This window comes from Panthera uncia, chromosome E3, assembly GCF_023721935.1.
Source record: "Panthera uncia isolate 11264 chromosome E3, Puncia_PCG_1.0, whole genome shotgun sequence".
Taxonomy (NCBI): Eukaryota; Metazoa; Chordata; class Mammalia; order Carnivora; family Felidae; genus Panthera; species Panthera uncia.
In genome coordinates, this window is record NC_064815.1 from 27679907 (window position 1) to 27699528 (window position 19622).

Genomic DNA, 19622 nt, shown 5'->3' on the forward strand with positions numbered 1-19622 from the left:
GGGAATGGGGAATGTATCCTGGCCACAGTTTGAGGACTTTTGTGGAAAGGGGGAGTAGAAAGGTAACCTGATAGCCCCAAGGATGGAGGGAATGTGGGTCAAGAGTGGATTTTTAAAACTGGGTGATGTCTGCATGCTGACAGGAATGATTCAGAAGCTAGGAGAAAAACCCTTTTCATTTTAAGTTAGACTCTCTTAACTTCAGTTTTCTTCAAATAGGAGCACTTGGGAAGAGTACCTTCCTAACAAGTGGGAAGTCGTAACAAGAATTTTTTTTTCTCCCACATCTCTGGGGAAGTGGAGGCTTGGAAGGAAAATAGGATGGTGCCACTTTGGTTTGAAAGGAGTATTAGACAAGGAAGGGATAGAGCTTTTGCCACTACACACACTGATGGTCCCAGTCTCAGAGGAGATTTCTCCCAGTACACCCAGTACAGATGATTCTCCCCACCATGCCCCTGCCCCACCAAGCTGCTCAACATATCTCTTCTCCTGCCCTAGTGCTGGCCATTCCAGGAGGCCCTGACCCAAATGCCCCAAGTCTAAGTTCACCTGGTAGTGCTTTTTTGGTCTTTTGGAGAAAATCAAAGCAGTGAAATTGAAGGAGGACATTTAGCTTCCACACTAAGGAACAGCTCTCTCAACACAGGCCAAGAACTCAACTGAGATCTGCAGCAGACCAAAATCTCCATCCCTCCTTTACCCTCCTCAGCTGCACTGGTAAGTTCCTTTGCTCCTAGCAGGCTCTGCCTCAGCAAAGTGGAGGCATGGATGAAGGCAACCTCCCAAGACAGCTTCCCCCTGTCACTCCCTACCCAGTTCCCCCAGTGGACCACAACACTACCCCCAAGCTTTTCCAGACTGATTTCCCTCATCAGCTCTTCCCCCATCCCCAGTCAAGACACCGACTCAAGTATCCTCTCTCCCTTTTTGTGATTTACGTTCTCATAGGACCGCAAATCCCAACTATGTCTTGTGAAGCAGTGGGAAATAATTAATATTATATCTAATGAAACTTCAACTGAGCTCACACTGTTTAGTGGGGTCCTTCTGTTTCCTTTCCATCAACTTTATTCCTTTGGGCAATGTCACACTTGTAGAAGTTTCTCTTTGTTATCCGCAGGGGCAACTCTCACTCACCAGAGCAAGTCCCTTCCTGGATAAGCCCAGACAAAAGGGCTGGCTGAGCTGTCCCAGTCAGCAGGCTCTTTAGTCCAGGTTTGTCCTGATGTACTCCATCCACATCATCACCAGGACCAAGGTGACCCAGAGCCGGTGACAAATCAGCCAGGGCACCCTAAGCCCCAGGCTATATTTGACTGGAGGAACAAAGGGAGACAAAGTATTTGAGGGGAAGGAAGGTATGTACAAATAATACCCTCTGGTTCTATATATGCGCCATTGTGGTTCCAGAATTCTGTAGAGGAAGGGCCTTCAGGTGGCAACCTTATTGGGAATAAGAAGAAACTGTGTTTTTATAGTTTTTTTTTTAATTTTTAAATGTTTATTTTTGAGGGGCACCTGGGTGGCTCAGTCGGTTGAGTGATCGACTTTGGCTCAGGTCACAATCTCACAGTCTGGGAGTTCGAGCCCCGTGTCAGGCTCTGTGCTGACAGCTCAGAGCCAGGAGCCTGCTTCAGATTCTGTGTCTCCCTCTCTCTCTCTTCCTCCCCCGTTCATGCTCTGTCTCTGTCTCAGAAATAAACACTAAAAAAATTAAATTAAATTAAAAAAAATAATAAATGTTTATTTTTGAGAGACAGAGCAGGAGTAGGGGAGGGGCATAGAGAGAGGGAGACAGAAAATCTGAAACAGGCCCCAGGATCTGAGCTGTTGGCACAGAGCCCGACGTGTGGCTCGAACCCACGAGCTACATGATCATGACCTGAGCTGAAGTCAGATGCTTAACCGACCGAGCCACCCAAAGAACCCAAAGAACCCCTATGGTTCTTTATTTAATAGTGAGGTAACATTAGTTGCTCAGATCAAAAAATGAGTATGACAGAAATTTGGGGGGCACCACTGAGTACCTGGCCATATGTCACAAGGATTCTCTTTTGAGGGATGGCAGATGGGGCTTTGCACCGTTCCAGATCAGCAGCATTTTGCTAGTGAATAATTAAAACCCTGACTTTGGGATCTGTTGGGACGATAAGACTGCCTGGTTGAAGCTTTTCCTATGGTAGGTGGAGAGCTTTCTTTGGAGTTTGTACCAAATGAACAGAGATGTGAGTTGGCCAGATGTGAGCTGAGGAGTTGTATGAGGAAAAAAGGGAGGCACGGGTGCCACCCCCTGCTCCATATAGCCTGTGCCTGATCTGATCTCCCAGCAGGACCAGGCAACCATGGAGGAAGAAAACTACACAAGTGCCTCTGAGTTCATCCTCCTAGGGCTCTCCACCCAGCCCGAAAGGCAAGATCTGATCTTTGGGCTCTTCCTTGTCATGTACCTGGTCGGGGCAGCAGGGAACTTGCTCATCATCCTGGCCATTGGTTCAGACTCCCACCTCCACACACCCATGTACTTCTTCCTCAGCAACCTGTCCCTTGTGGATTTCTGCTTCATCTCCTCCACAGTCCCTAAGATGCTTGTGAACATCCAGATGCAGACTCAGTCCATTTCTTATTGTGGCTGCCTAACCCAGATCTACTTCTGCATTTTGCTTGCCAACATGGACAACTTTCTCCTGATGGCAATGGCTTATGACCGTTATGTGGCCATCTGCCACCCCCTTCACTATTCCACCATGATGAGTCTGCAAATCTGTGCCCTGATGCTGGGGAGCTCCTGGCTCATCGCCAACCTCCACTCCCTGCTACATACTGTCCTCATGGCTCGGCTGGAGTTCTGTGCCAGCAACGTCATCCCTTACTTCTTTTGTGACCTCATTCCCCTGCTCCAGCTATCCTGTTCCAATACACAGCTCAACCAGCTCATGATTCTGCTGGTGGGGGGTTTGATTGTCCTAATTCCTTTCCTCGCCATTCTTGTGTCCTACACCCACATTGTGTCTGCTGTGCTTACGGTCCCATCTACCCAGGGCAAACAAAAGGCCTTTTCTACCTGTGGTTCTCATCTCGCTGTAGTCACCCTCTTCTATGGGACTATCACGGGGGTCTACTTGAGTCCCTCATCATCCCATTCAACTGACAAGGATTCACTGGCTTCAGTGATATATATGGTGGTCACACCCATGCTGAACCCCTTCATTTACTGCCTGAGAAACAAGGACATGAAGGGAGCCACAAGAAAACTGTTCAGTATAAAGGCTTTATCCTGTGGGCTGTGACAGCAAAGACCCCTCTTAGGGCCTTTGTGCTGGGAAGGGGATGAATTAGAGACAGGCTCCACATATAGAAGGCTAGAGAAACATAGACTTAATTGTCTTGGGTCACCATGGCCAGGAAGTCCTCTCATTTCTCCATAAGTAATTCGCAAGTTCCTTCTTGGGCTTTGCTCAAACTGCCCAAACATGGTGAGGGGCATAACCTCTCCCCTAAAGACAGAACCACATAAACAGATGCAAATTAGCTTTGTCTGAAGACCTTCCAGAGAAGTCCATGTGAAAAAAGAATCTGTGGCCTGTGCTGATAGCCTGTGCCAAAGGGATGCCCTCTCAGAGCTCCCATGCACCCTCTGTTCCTCAAATCCTTAACCTTCATGCATCCCAATTTCTAAACTCTTCTGCTGTACCCCCACTTCCTCAACCATCATCCCCACATTGTGGGTTGAATCTAGCTCTGGGGACAGACTTGATTGTCCTCAAAGCCATCCCACTCTTGGCCTTGGATGCTGCTGGGTAGGGTTCCATAGCTCTGTATACTCGCATTAGGGATGCTTACAGTGATATCTCAGCTGAACACCTAGACAGGCTGCAAGGGGTATGGTAGAACTTGATAGAGCATTACACAGAAAGTCCTAACCACTGACTTCTGGTCCTGGCCCCGTAGTTACTGGCCATTTGACTCCAGTCCATCTGAAATTCACCATTCTACCAAACACACTGTGTTTTTTAGTCTCTACCTTTGCTGTTCCAGTAGAGTCAACTTGCCCATTTCTATCAAATTTCCAGGTGTCCTTCAGGCTCAGATAAAATACCATACCCTTCATGAAGCCACCTCAAGTCTCCCCAGCTGAGAGAATTTTCTGTCTCCTGGAACACCATATAATTGTAATGCTGTTCAACCCTTTCATATCTGGCTTTGCATGATTCGTGTTCACCACAACTCCACTCCAAACAGGATGGTTGGGTCATTTTTAAATTTTATAAAAGCTCCTATTCATCTTAAGAAACTCATCCTCAGAAGACTTTATCAAGTGCCTGGTTTAAAATAATGACTCGGGGCACCTGGGTGGCTTAGTTGGTTAAGTGTCCGACTTTGGCTGAGGTCATGATCTCGCAGTCTGTGAGTTCAAGCCCCGCGTTGGGCTCTGTGCAGACAGCTCAGAGCCTGGAGCCTGCTTCAGATTCTGTGTCCCTCTCTCGCTCTGCCACTCACCTGCTCCTGCTCTGTCTCTCTCTCTCTCTTAAGAATAAATAAGACATTTAAAAAAGTTTTTTAAATAATGACTCAATAAAAGTATGCTGCTAATAGATGCTAATGAGGACCATGACAATAGTGGCAAACGCAGGGAAAAAAAACATTTACATCCTTTCTCCCCATGATTTAGTCTTTTTTTTTTTTTTAATTTTTTTTTTCAACGTTTTTTATTTATTTTTGGGACAGAGAGAGACAGAGCATGAACGGGGGAGGGGCAGAGAGAGAGGGAGACACAGAATCGGAAACAGGCTCCAGGCTCCGAGCCATCAGCCCAGAGCCTGACGCGGGGCTCGAACTCACGGACCGCGAGATCGTGACCTGGCTGAAGTCGGACGCTTAACCGACTGCGCCACCCAGGCGCCCCCCCATGATTTAGTCTTAACCAATATGTTTTATATCTTCCTCTCCCCTTTCAAGGTAAAAGAGCTACCAATCTGGGAGGTCAGAGCCTAAGGAGTTCACTGGTGCATATTTTATAAAGGGCAGTATACCCTAGAGGGTTAGCATCCAGGAATGAAGTCCCTTCCTTCTAGCCTGGCCCCTGGTTAGTCCTCTTCTATTTGTGGTCTGCCTGGAATCCCCACTTGAAGCCCAGTCACCCCTCTCTCTCTCTCCACACCATGCCCGAGCACACGATCCTCAATTCAGATTTGGGGCTGAGAGTAGGAAGCGGGTAGGCCCATACTATTTTCCAGCTCACTTTTGATCACTGAGTCCACGATGGAGGTTACTGAGTGTAACTCAGACACCCACAAAGTGGTACTCTGGCTCAAAGTTTGCTATTGTCCTTTGAGCATAGTGTTTCCTTGGGAACCTTCAAGAGTTGTAATGATTTGGCAGGAAAGGACTTAGGCTTTCTTGGGTCTCTGACCATAAAACCACAATAACAGCAAGAAAATCTCACCTCAAACCTATAAAAATGCTGTGAAGAAAAGCCGATGTCAACATGGAGGGGAAGTCTTCCTTTAATATGGTTTTGCTACAATGGTGAATAATACAATGGTTTGGACCCAAGGTTAAAAAAAAAAAGTGAACAAGAAAAAAAAAAAAAGAGGGGCAGCGCTGAATAAATATGAAAGACCTTCAACTGACCTTGCTCACTGGTGGGCTGTGAGAAGGCTCTCTGGCTCAGAGGCCTCTCTTCCAAGGAAGGGCACAGGATGAGATAATCCTTCTCTCATAGCAAACACCTTTGCAGACTGGCTCTATTCCTGGCCCAGAGACCGCTTGCTGAGGGGCAAGTGGAAAAGGATGTTCTCTTCCTCATCCTACACAGAGGTCAACTATAAAAAGTTCAGAAGCCCAGCCACCTTTACAGTCTTGGCAGCATAAACCTAATTCTGTGAACTTATCAGACTGTTAATTTCTATTTAAAAAATAAAGTGTTAAATTCTTATGTCATACACAAAAATAAACTCAAGGTGAATGAAAGACCTAAATGTTAGACAGGAAACCATCAAAACCCTAGAGGAGAAAACAGGCAACAACCTCCTTGACCTCAGCCGCATCAATTTCTTACTCAACATATCTCTAAAGGCAAGAGAATTAAAAGCAAAAATGAACTATTGGTACATCATCAAGATAAAAAGCTTCTGCACGGCAACAGAAACAATCAACAAAACTAAAAGGCAACTGACTGAATGGGAGAAGATATTTGCAAATGACCTATCAGATAAAAGGTTAGTATCCAAAATCTATAAAGAACTTACCAAACTCAGCACCCAAAAAAACAAATAATCCAGTGAAGAAATAGGTAGAAGACATGAACAGACACTTTTCCAAAGAAGACATCCAGATGGCCAACTGACACATGAAAAAATGCTCAACATCACTCATCATCAGGGAAATACAAATTAACCACACTGAGATACCACCTTACACTGTCAGTGGCTAAAATTAACAACTCAGGAAACAACAGATGCTGGCGCAGATGTGGAGAAACAGGAACCCTCTTGCGCTGTTGGTGGGAATGCAAACTGGTGCAGTTGCTGGAAAACAGTGTGGAGGTTCCCCAAAAACTAAAAATAGAACTACCCCAAGACCTAGCAATAGCACTACCAGGAATTTATCCAAAGGAGACAAAAGTGCTGATTCGTAGGGGCACATGTACCCCAATATTTATAGCAGCACTATCAACAATAGCCAAATTATGGAAAGAGCCCAAATGTCCATCAACTGATGAATGGATAAAAATATGGTTTATATATACAATGGAATACTACTTGGCAATGAGAAAGAATGAAATCTTGCCATTTGCAACAACATGGATGGAACTGGAGAGTATTATGCTAAGTGAAATAAGTCAGTCAGAGAAAGACAGATATATGTTTTCACTCACATGTGAATTTGAGAAACTTAACAGAAGACCATGGGGGAAGGGAAGGGGAAAAAATAGTTTCAAACAGAGAGGGAGGCAAACCATAAGAGACTCAAATACAGAGAACAAACTGAGGGTTGATGGGGGCCTGGGGGAAAGGAGAAAATGGGTGATAGGCATTGAGGAGGGTACTTGTTGGGATAAGCACTGCGTGTTGTATGTAAGCGATGAATCATGGGAATCTACTCCCGAAGCCAAGAGCACAGAGTATACACTGTGTTAGCTAACTTGACAATAAATTATATTTTAAAATTAATAATAAGGTATTCAAGAAGAAAGGAAAAAATAGTTCTAGTATCCACATTTTTTTAAATAGCATTATTAAGTACCACCAGTAGTAAAGTGGAAGTATCTTCAAGAATAATGAGACCCTTTTCCCTCTTAGCACAAGGCGCTCACTCCCCATGCTCGTCTTTTCCTCCACTGCAGCCCCGTTCTGGGATCAGCTCACGCCATGGGTTTTGGAGACCTGAAACCCCCATTGGCCTCCAGGTGCTCAACGACTACCTGGCAGACAAGAGCTACATCGAGGGGTATGTGTCATCACAAGCAGACGTGGCAGTATTTGAAGTAGTCTCCGGCCCTCCACCTGCCAACTTGTATCGTGTCCTATGTTGGTATAATCACATCAAGTTTTACGAAAAGGAAAAGACCAGTCTTCCAGGAGTGAAGAAAGCTTTGGGCAAGTATGGCCCTGCTAATGTGGAATGCATCACAGGAAGTGGAGCTACAGATAGTAAAGATGATGATGACATTGATCTCTTTGGTTCTGAGGAGGAGGAAGAAAGTGAAGAAGCAAAGCGGTTAAGAGAGGAACGCCTTGCACAATATGAGTCAAAGAAAGCCAAAAAAGCTGCACTTGCTGCCAAGTCTTCCATCTTACTAGACGTGAAACCTTGGGACGATGAGACAGATATGCAACTGAGTGAGTCCGAAGCATTCAAGCAGACGGCTTGGTTTGGGACTCTTCTAAACTAGTTCCAGTGGGGTATGGAATCAAAAAACTTCAAATACAGTGTGTAGTGGAAGATGATAAAGTTGGAACAGATATGCTGGAGGAGTGGATCACTGCTTTTGAGGACATGTGCAGTCCATGGACTTGGCTGCTTTTAATAAGATCTGAAGTTCATTGTAGATAATTGCCCTTAAATAAAAGCTTGAAGACAAAAAAAAAAAAAAAAAAAAAGAATGAGAATAGGGGTGCCTAGAAGGCTCAGTTGGCTAAGCATCCAACTTTGATTTCAGCTCAGGTCCTGATCTTACAGTTCGTGAGTTCAAGCCCCAAGTGGGGCTCTATATTGACAGTGCAGAACCTGCTTGGGATTCCTTCTCTCCTTCTCTCCCTGCCTCTCCCCAGCTTGTGCTCTCTCTCTCTCTCTCTTTCTCTCTCTGAAAATAAACTTAAAAAAAAGAATAATGAGAATAATAAATATCTCCTTTACAGCATTTTCCAAGTCCTATATAACCCTTTCACCCCGATACCTTCCTGTTCACAGTGGATACCTTTTCCACACCAGAGGGCCATAGCTACATCCACTTAACAAATACAATTTGAGCTCCAATGACAATTCTGCACCAGGTAATATTATAGGTACTGATATATCAGCAAACAAAAGAAAGTTTCTACCTTCATGCAGCTAATGTTCCAGGGCATGGGAGGAGAACAGGAAAAAACAACAAACAAACAAACAAACAAAAAAACCAAATATGCACATGTCAGAAAGCTGTAAGTGCTAAGTGCTATAAAGAAAAAGAAAAACATATTCAGGTCAGGAACTAGCAACTGATAAGGAGTATAATTGTGGTAGGGTCTGTGCTTCAAGTGTCCATTGCTGAGAAAAAAAAACCACCCAAATTTAGTGGCTTAAAATAACAGCAATCACCGGGGTGCCTGGCTGGCTCAGTTGGTGGAGCATGTGACCCTTAATCTCAGGGGGGTGAGTTCAAGCTCCACATTGGGCATGGACCCTACTTAAAAGAAATAATAAAACAATAAAAAATAAATAATGCCTATCTAACCAGGGCTACTATAGAGGTTAAACAAGTTCTTGTATATAAAATAACCTGTGATAACTAATACATAGTCAATAAATGTTAGTTAAAGCAATCTTTAAAAAATAACAGCACACATAGACCAATGGAATAGAATAGAAACCCCAGAACTAGACCCACAAACGTATGGCCAACTCATCTTTGACAAAGCAGGAAAGAACATCCAATGGAAAAAAGACAGTCTCTTTAACAAATGGTGCTGGGAGAACTGGACAGCAACATGCAGAAGGTTGAAACTAGACCACTTTCTCACACCATTCACAAAAATAAACTCAAAATGGATAAAGGACCTGAATGTGAGACAGGAAACCATCAAAACCTTAGAGGAGAAAGCAGAAAAAGACCTCTCTGACCTCAGCCGTAGCAATCTCTTACTCGACACATCCCCAAAGGCAAGGGAATTAAAAGCAAAAGTGAATTACTGGGACCTTATGAAGATAAAAAGCTTCTGCACAGCAAAGGAAACAACCAACAAAACTAAAAGGCAACCAACGGAATGGGAAAAGATATTTGCAAATGACATATCAGACAAAGGGCTAGTATCCAAAATCTATAAAGAGCTCACCAAACTCCACACCCAAAAAACAAATAACCCAGTGAAGAAATGGGCAGAAAACATGAATAGACACTTCTCTAAAGAAGACATCCGGATGGCCAACAGGCACATGAAAAGATGTTCAACGTCGCTCCTTATCAGGGAAATACAAATCAAAACCACACTCAGATATCACCTCACGCCAGTCAGAGTGGCCAAAATGAACAAATCAGGAGACTATAGATGCTGGAGAGGATGTGGAGAAACGGGAACCCTCTTGCACTGTTGGTGGGAATGCAAATTGGTGCAGCCACTCTGGAAAAGTGTGGAGGTTCCTCAAAAAATTAAAAATAGACCTACCCTATGACCCAGCAATAGCACTGCTAGGAATTTACCCAAGGGATACACGAGTACTGATGCCTAGGGGCACTTGTACCCCAATGTTTATAGCAGCACTCTCAACAATAGCCAAATTATGGAAAGAGCCTAAATGTCCATCAACTGATGAATGGATAAAGAAATTGTGGTTTATATACACAATGGAATACTATGTGGCAATGAGAAAGAATGAAATATGGCCTTTTGTAGCTACGTGGATGGAACTGGAGAGTGTGATGCTAAGTGAAATAAGCCATACAGAGAAAGACAGATACTATATGGTTTCACTCTTATGTGGATCCTGAGAAACTTAACAGAAACCCATGGGGGAGGGGAAGGAAAAAAAAAAAGAGAGAGGTTAGAGTGGGAGAGAGCCAAAGCATAAGAGACTGTTAAAAACTGAGAACAAACTGAGGGTTGATGGGGGGTGGGAGGGAGGGGAGGGTGGGTGATGGGTATTGAGGAGGGCACCTTTTGGGATGAGCACTGGGTGTTGTATGGAAACCAATTTGACAATAAATTTCATATATTAAAAAATAAATAAATAAAATAAAATAAAAGTAAAAAAAAAATAACAGCAATCATTTATTTTCTCTTTCATATTTCTGGGGGTGACTGGGTTGATCTCAGCAATGCTCCCTCAGGGTCCATCATGCAGTTGTATACAAACAAGCTTGGGCTGGAGTTCTCCTGAAGGATTCCCCACTCATGCATCTAACGGTTGATGCTGGTTGTCAGTGAGGACCACAGTTAGGGCTGTTGTTGCTGGAGTGTGGCATGTCTGTGTGACATGGGCTTCTTCACAGCATGACGGTTCTGTTCCAAGGCCAGCATCCCAACTACTGTTTTTCATGACCTACCATGAGGAGTAACATAGCCTCACTGCCTCCGTATTTTGTTAAGAGTCACGAAGGTCAGTCAATATTCAAGAGGAAAGGAATCAGACTCTATCTCTTAATGGGAAGAATGACAAAGAATTTGCAGACACATTTTAAAAATATCACAGGTAGTTAGGAAAGGTCTCTCAAAACAGAAACTCACATGAAGAAGAGATATAAAGTTGCAAAAGGTCTTGAGAAAATGGGTTCCAGGCAAAGAGAACAAAAGCATAGCCCCTAAGAGGGAGCATTCCTGGCATGTTGGTCAATGTGCTCCAGGAAGAACTGTTAGTTAAGTAACAGTTAACTCAGGCTTTTATTCTGAGAAGGGAAGCCTTTGGAAAGTTCTGAACAGAGAAGTGAGATAATCTTATTTATATTTTCTAAAGATTGTCTGGTTCTTATAGGGTGAAGAGACTATCATGAAGAAAGAATAGAAGCATGCAAATTAATCAGAAGGCTGTTAAAGTAGTCCAAGAGAGATGGTGGCTCGGACCTGAACATGCTGGAGGTAATATTAAGTTGCCAGACTGTGTGTGGGTTGAACGGAGAACCAGCAGAATTTGCTGATGGTGTGGATTCGGGGTATGAGAGAGTGTTGTAGGCTTTTTGGCCTGAGCAACTGAGGGAATGCAAGGTCTATCCACTAAGATGAGAAAAAAAAAAAAAGAGAGAGAGAGAGAGAGGTTTGGATGGTGGAGAGAAAACCAAGCGGTTGGTTTTGTGATAAGTTTGAGATGCCTATTTGATCTTCAAAGTGGGTAGCAGTATCTGTGAGTTAGAACTCAAGGGAGAATTCAAAACAGCCTGGAATCTCGCTTCCCCCCACCCCACCATGCCACTGAAACTGCTCTTACCAATACCACCAATGATTCTTTAAGTTGATAAAGCCAATGCACATTTCTGTCTTTTTTTTTTTTTAGTGGTAAAATACATATAACGTAAATTTATCATCTTAAAGTGCTCAGTTCAGTGGCATACAGTACATTCACACTGTTGTGCAGCCACACCATCATCCCTCCATAGAACTCCTCACTTTGCAAAACTGAAACTCTCCACCCATTAAACACCAACTCCCCATTCCTTCTGCTCCCAGACCCTGGCAACCACTCCTCTACTTTCTGTCTTTCTGAATTTGACTACTCTAGGTACTTCATATAAATGGAATCATACAGCACTTGTCCTTTTATTTCACTTAGCACAATGCCTTCAAGGTTCATCCATGCTGTAGCATGTCAGAATGTCCTCCCTTTTTAACGCTGAATAATCCATTCTATGGAAAGACCACATTTTGCTTATCCATTCATCCATTGATGGACACTTGGGTTGCCTCCACCTTTTGACTATGGTGAATAACACTGCTATGAACATGGCAGTCCCTGTTTTTAATTCTTTGGAGTCTACACCCAGAAGTGGAATTGCTACATCATATGGTAACTCGAGTTTTAATTTTTTGAGGAGACGCCATACTGTCTTACGAAGCACTTTTGCTTTTTATATTCCCACCAACAGTGTACAAGTGTTCTGTTTTCTCCACACTCAAACTAAGAGATAAAAACAAACAAACAAACCTTGAAATCTCTATTAAACGTCTTCGGTGAAAAGTTGCATGTCTTTCTATCTGTCTGTAGCCTGAGGCTATTCTAAAAAATTTTTTTAATGTTTATTTATGTTTTAGAGACAGAGAGAGACAGAGCACAAGCTGAGCCAGGGAGGGGCAGAGAGAGAGGGAGTCACAGAATCAGAAGCAGGCTCCAGGCTCTGAGCTGTCAGCACAAAGCCTGACACAGGGCTCATACCCACAAATGGTAAAATCATGACCTGAGCCAAAGTCAGACACTTAACCACATGAGCCACCCAGGTGCCCCTAGCTTGAGGTTAGTCTACTACTTTTTTTTCGTTTTTGCTACTACACTTACTAAATTAGGAAAGGAAAATGAAATGCAGTAATATAATACATATTGAATAAAGATCCAATATTGAGATGTCAGTGTGTTCTGTATGAATGGAGCTATTCTGACCATGATATGGTCTATAGAAATTACAGTATAGGAATGGATCTCCCCTTAGATGACACCTAGAGTCAGCTCCATGTAAACAAAGTAGGTTTGGAACAGTTTGGATGGAAGGGTGGTAAGGAAATAGATATTAAAACTGAAAAGAGTGCTCACTTTGACAGCTTCCCAGGACTAAAATTGGGACCATACAGAGAAGATTAGCATGGCCTCTGCACAAGGATAACATGCAAATTTGTGAAACATTTTGTATTTTTGTATGGAATAGTTGAATCACTAAATTGTACACCTGAAACTACACTGGAAAGTAAATAAAAAATAAAATAAAATAAAATAAAATAAAATAAAATAAAATAAAATAAAATACAATACTGAGAAAAGATCCAGTGGAATGAGATAAGGAGAATTATTTTTGCTACCTCTACATAATAAAGGAAATGTGTCCTTTGTGAAGGCTTCTTCCAACAAAGTGACAGCCAAATCTACAAACGGCCCTGCACTTAGTCTTCCCCTCCCTTATCTTTCTCCCCCTTATCTTCTTTTTCCTTCAACAAATCAAAACATCACTTTACTTTAGTCAGGCACAAAAGGATTACATCTTAAGATATTTTACTAAGAAGTCAAGGTAAAATAAGAGGAAACAACACGTCATTCAAAAAAACAAAACAAAAGGGAAGGCTTTTTTTTTTTTTCTTGAACAGAGATCTGATCTAGAATCCAGTCTACTATTGAACTCGACTTCTGGATGAGGACTGATTCTCAGTCACAGAAGCTGTGCTCTTTCTCAAACTCTCCTGTATCATTTCAGTGGTCTCGCCATCAATGCCTTCAATGCACTCTGAATCCTCCTCTGTAGTTATATAGAACAAAGAGTTTACTTAAAAGAATACTGTTGGGGCGCCTGGGTGGCGCAGTCAGTTAAGCGTCCGACTTCAGCCAGGTCACGATCTCACGGTCCGTGAGTTCGAGCCCCGCGTCAGGCTCTGGGCTGATGGCTCGGAGCCTGGAGCCTGTTTCCGATTCTGTGTCTCCCTCTCTCTCTGCCCCTCCCCCGTTCATGCTATGTCTCTCTCTGTCCCAAAAATAAATTAAAAAACGTTGAAAAAAAAAAAATTAAAAAAAAAAAAAAAAAAAAAAGAATACTGTTAAAGATCTTTTGCCAACACAGATCTCAGAACAACTTACAGATTTGGTTCTGTTAGTTCACAAAGTACTTTGCTAGTGGGACATCAGGATGTAACTGTCCTGTATTGTTGAAGAAATTTGTGTGTTATGGCTACAACCTGAGAGGAGTACAGTAACATTTTGCTATGGAAGGTCATGCGTTGCTGTTCCTTCCTAGAGCCATCTCATACTTGCTCTGGGCTGGTGGGAGTAAACTTCAGGATCTGTTCCAATGTTTGAATGAGCGCTCTGGTGAAGCCACAGTGTTCTACTCAATGGAGCTACCATTCTTAAAATTTATGTGCATTATTATCATCTGAGGAGTTGGGTAAAATGAAGATTCTTAGGTCCCTTTGGACCACTACTCCATCCACAAATACAGTTTTTAAAAGTTTCCCAAGGGGCACCTGGGTGGTTCAGTCAGTTAAATGTCCGACTTCGGCTCAGGTAATGATCTCGCAGTCTGTGAGTTCGAGCCCCGTGTCAGGCTCTGTGCTGACAGCTCAGGGCCTGGAGCCTGCTTCTGATTCTATGTCTCCCTCTCACTCTGCCCCTTCCCCACTCATGCTCTGTATCTCTCTCTCTCAAAAATGAATAAATGTTAAAAAAAAAAAAAAGTTCCCCAGGGGATTTTGATGTCAAGTGGTCTTCAGATAATAATTTGAGAATCTCTGTTGAAAAGCACTGTTAAAAGATAACCTGAAGCGTTTTTAAATTGTTAAGTTTGAGCAAAAACTGAGTCCCATCAGGCAGTATCAAACCAGAAGTGGTTAGCAGCACTCTATCCACAGGAGGTAGTGGCAAGACATGTAAAAAGATAGGAAGCAAAGCAAGGAAACCATTTGATTGGCTAGAGCTTACATTTGTCTTGTATGAGAAAGCCCAGTTGGCTGTTTGTGACTGTTTGTCCTTATGTTTTGATTTCTTAACCTTGAGGCATTTACAGACTTAGGTTTTGGGTTGCTTATGTAGGCTGCCAAGGCATTAGAACTACCTCAGTCAAATTAATGGCCTCCGTTTTTAATTAACTTAACAGCATAAAGAACAAAACCTCTATCTGGACTATCCTAAGGACAGTTTTCACCTTGAGCACAAAGTATGACAAAGACTTGCTAACTCCACCACTAGCAAGGATGTGAATACACCCGAGCAAGCTGACATAGCTGGATTTACTGAGTGTTGACTACCACCCAGAGGCAGCAGTATCCTCTGCAGTAGCGTGGAAAGCAAGGGAAAGTTCTTAGACAGTGGAGCTGGATCACTAACTTTTAGATCTGCTACACTGGATCTTTTGAGTCAGATGCCATTATTCTATGAGAAAATGATCTTCTAAAGTCCAACCCCACACAATCCAGTTACATGTCCCACTACTCCCCTTCCCTGAGTTTCCTGAAGTATAAAGTACTTCAATGTAGAGGTATGATCAGAGCCAGGTAGGATTTACCAGAGAGGCATCAGGGTCACATTTGGAGTAGGGGGTGACAGAGCAGTCAGGGACCAGTGAGGACACTGGAACGTTATGGGTCTCTAGGCATAACAGCTCTTGCTGATCTAACGTGCGTAAAGATACTAGATGTGGGCTGGAGCTGAGGTCCTGCAAAGTTTGCTAGGGCTTGGCATTGGGGGAGCTTCTAGATGTATACCCAGGGTCACTGGATGGTAGGTAAACTCTATCACATACTAGGGGTGTGTGATAGGCACCCAGAAAGCCTAATTTCTGGCATACCCACTGACTCTAAAAAACAAAACAAAACACACCAAAAAACTAGGCTTTCAACCCTGACCTGCCTTCTAAAGACCAGTCCCCAACATCTAACAACCCTTCTGTTATTTCATATTCAACAATTCTACAATGAGGCTTACTCTTCCCTTTTAACTCATTGCTGTTCAAACCAGTTAACCCTCCAGATTTCATTTATTTGACCATCAGTTTTGTACTGTTGTAGAGGTCTGTCATAAGCACCAAGTAAATTACAAATTATGAAATAATTCCAAAACACTGTGAGATTGAATGCCCACAGGGATACCTGTACATATGTATCAACCAGAGCATGCATTAATGACCAAAGATGCTCCCTGAAGCAACGGGCTAAAGCCAGCAGGTTTGGGGAAGATGATCCCTAATTTGCAGCAGGAGGTATAATGTGGCTGAAAGCACCTGTAGAGGTCACAAGGTCTGAAGCAAATGACCAGTCTAAAGGCTGAATGGAAAGTATTTTGTGAGTACACCTACACAAAATCAAGAATATGGATGAAGACACCGAAAAGAAAGCTGCCACACCAGCTTCATTCACTGCATGGAGGCTTGGCCCACCATGCACAGTGAAAAAAATGTGGGAATGAATCTGCAGCTCTTGAGCAAGATGAGGTATGATTAAATTGGTGTATCTTGTGAACTATATGCTGTGCCACCCTCTTGCTCCCACTTTAGGGCCATTATCATTGGACAAGTACGTGGGACCCTTTTCCTCCCACGGTCAGTAGTAGTAAATGATGTTAGTTCTTCTTTTTTTTAACACTTGAAATTTTTATAATAAAATAATTTCAAGAATTTTCAATAATTACATAAAAATTACAATGACAATAGTACAACGTATCCATATATCCCTTTACCTGGATTAATTTATCCTTAACATTTTTACCTTGTTTCTTTTCTTCCCTCTTCTTCCTCCTTCCTCCCCCTCCTCACATATACACAATGGTCCTTTATCCTTAAATTTTTCAGTGTGTATTTCCTAAGAACAGGGATATTCTCTTACATAACCACAACACAATTATCAACATTAGTACATTTAACATTGATATGATTCTACCTAAGCCAGATTCATATTCCAATTGTGAAAACTGACCCAATGTTTTTTACTTTTTTAAAGTGTATTTATTCATTTTGAGAGAGACAGAGACAGTGGGAGTGGAGGAGGGGCAGAGAGAGAGAGAAAGAGAGGCTCCATGCTGCCAGCGCAGAGCCCAATGTGGAGCTTGAACTCACAAACTATGAGATCATAACCTGAGCCGACACCAAGAATCAGATGCTTAACCCACTGAGCGACCTAGATGCCCCATGATGTTTTTAAAATTTGCACAATACTACATTGTGTGGATGTGTCATAATTTTTTCAATCACCTATCTTGGATATTTATGCAGCTTCCAGTATTTTTTGCAGTAAGAATGCTGTAATGAATAATGTTGTGCATGTGTATTTTCATATTGTTAGAGGGATATCTTTACAGTAAATTCATCCATAATTTTGTTAGCTATTACTAAATTCTCCCCCACATGAGGCTGCACTATTTTGCATTCTGCTAGCAATGGGTAAGAATTCCTGTTTGTTTCCCCACAAACTCATCAATAGTGTGTATTGTCAAGCTTTGGAATTTTGGCCAATGTGATGGAAAAGAAATCTCTCAGTGCAGTTTTAATTGGAGTTTATTTTGAGCGAAGGTGAACATCTTTTTATATCATTAATAGCCATTTCGGTATCTTTTTTTGTGACCTCTAGTTTATCAATTTTTCAGTGGGGTTGTTTTGTTTGGGGGGTTAACTCATTTTTTTACAAAGTTCTTCATATACTAGAAATACTGGAACTTTGTGTTACGTTGCAACTATTTTCTCCCAACTTGTCATTTGTCTTTGCTTATGGTTTCTGCCATTCAGAAATTCTCAAAATATTTATGTAGGAATGCACCAATCTTTTCTTTTAGTGCATCTGGATTTTAAGCCATAGTTTTAAAGTCTTTTCCCTGAACCCATGTTTTAGAGGAATTCATCCACAGTGTCTTCTGGTACTTGGGTAGTTTCATTTTTTAGTTACATCCCTGATACATCTGGAGTTCACTCTTGGATATGATGTGAGAAGTGGGTCTATTTCTATCTTTCTCCAAATAGCTATCCAATTATACCAATGTGACTTTTAAAAAAATTAACCTCTTCAGTACAGAGCCAGGGCTATTTCTCAAACTTTCCTGCTATTCCATTGGTCTATTTACAAATGAGTTCCACACTGTTTTAAGTGCTGGGATTTTTTCCATCTCTTACTTTCCAGTCCTTCCATTAGCACCTCAGTTCAGGCAGCAGGAACCCTTAAAGACTGGAGAAACCTAGTAAGAAGACTGGCTCTTGATGAGAAACCACTTATTGTTCATTCTACTTTTCCTGTTCATACAATAGGCTGAGCTTTTGCAGGAGTCAATGAAATCTCTAGGTGATGTAGATCAGATTGTCCTCAACTGTTTCACAGACACAGAGATAACATAATACTCAAATAGCTCCCAGAGGTGGGAGTCACAAGGTATAGACTTGTGCCACCTCTTTGTTTCCAATCTATCTAAAGGTTAATCTACTACCTTTTCCAGAGATTATGGTTTTTACTAAGGAAGGGAAAACATATGAGGTGAGCTCTTGGGAGTACGGCCATTTCCTGGTCTCTGGCCACTCAGATGACAGAGCTATGGCTACAGCATGTGGCAGCAATGGCAGCCATTCTACTGGAGCCCATTCACCCTTCCAGGAAACTGGAATTGCTCCTCCCAAGTCCATCTGTTTATCAAGGGACAACACCTGCCTTACCCAACCCTCTCCATCCTCACTCTTAGCAGTTCAGATTCCCAGCAACAAACACAAGGGAGAACGTTGCCCGCCCTCCCTGTCGTGAACAAATTTTTACTGAAAAAAATTTTTTTTTTAAATTTTTTTTTTCAACATTTTTTATTTATTTTTGGGACAGAGAGCGACAGAGCATGAACGGGGGAGGGGCAGAGAGAGAGGGAGACACAGAATCGGAAACAGGCTCCAGGCTCCGAGCCATCAGCCCAGAGCCTGACGCGGGGCTCGAACTCACGGACCGCGAGATCGTGACCTGGCTGAAGTCGGACGCTTAACCGACTGCGCCACCCAGGCGCCCCTACTGAAATTTTTTATTGAAATGTGTCAATACTGGGGATAGGTTGGACATGATAAATCTTTAGAAATGTGTCCTTCAGAAACTGAGATAAAAGGAAAAAAATAAGATAGGAATACAAAATTGTAGGAAGCCCCAGTGAATTTCTTTGGCTTATGGCATTTCTAAGTGAATTCGATGTGACTGCAGTTGGTAGCACAACAGCTAGAGATGTCAGCCATATCAGAAGGGCCACTAGGGGCAATGCGATGTCATGTTTCTTCCTCAGGCACTCTTATGACCATTCTAGCTACTAAAAAAGGCAGAAATCCAGAACTTTCATTGAAATATTTACTGTCTACTGTGTGCCTTGAGGACCTTACTATGAAGGAAAAAAGGCTGGCATTGGCTGCATTGAGTTTAAGTGGGCCCCACTACACACATGCATTTACTGGGAAAGGCGAATCTAGGCCCCAAGCAAAAGTTCTCTGTGATATAGAGGCTCTGTGGCAGGTGCTTGCCTGAAAAGAACCCAAAGCAATAAGCCAGGTTGCCTGCATAGAAACCACCTAGGTTTTAGAGTTTCCACGCCTCTATCCTGAGATTCTATCTCAATAGCTCTTGGCTCTACATGGCAATACTACATTTAATCCCAGTGATCTCTAGTAAAACTTTGTTCTCTAGAAAGTTAGGCTGGGGTATTAAGCTTAGCAGGAAATAGCTCTAGTCCTTGAAATGCCAGTCCTTTCTTTCACTAAACCAACTACTTAACAAGATAGAGAACAAACTGAGGGTTAATGGGGG

General features: G+C 42.6%; 1 protein-coding gene, 1 non-coding gene and 1 pseudogene across 2 annotated transcripts; all 3 read left to right on the plus strand.

Annotated features, from left to right (window-relative positions):
• The first annotated feature begins 2226 nt into the window (after positions 1 to 2226).
• On the plus strand, positions 2227 to 3324 carry LOC125928557 (putative olfactory receptor 1F12P). Its single transcript, XM_049639294.1, has one exon. It carries the CDS (start codon positions 2346 to 2348, stop codon positions 3288 to 3290), a length of 945 nt encoding a protein of 314 aa, XP_049495251.1. The 5' UTR covers positions 2227 to 2345; the 3' UTR covers positions 3291 to 3324.
• Positions 3325 to 7373: 4049 nt separating this feature from the next.
• On the plus strand, positions 7374 to 8104 carry LOC125928564 (elongation factor 1-beta-like; annotated as a pseudogene).
• A 4821-nt stretch (positions 8105 to 12925) lies between these two features.
• LOC125928676 (U6 spliceosomal RNA) lies at positions 12926 to 13034 on the plus strand. The gene has a single exon (XR_007459732.1). It is a non-coding gene; the product is annotated as a U6 spliceosomal RNA (small nuclear RNA).
• The last annotated feature ends 6588 nt before the right edge of the window (positions 13035 to 19622 follow it).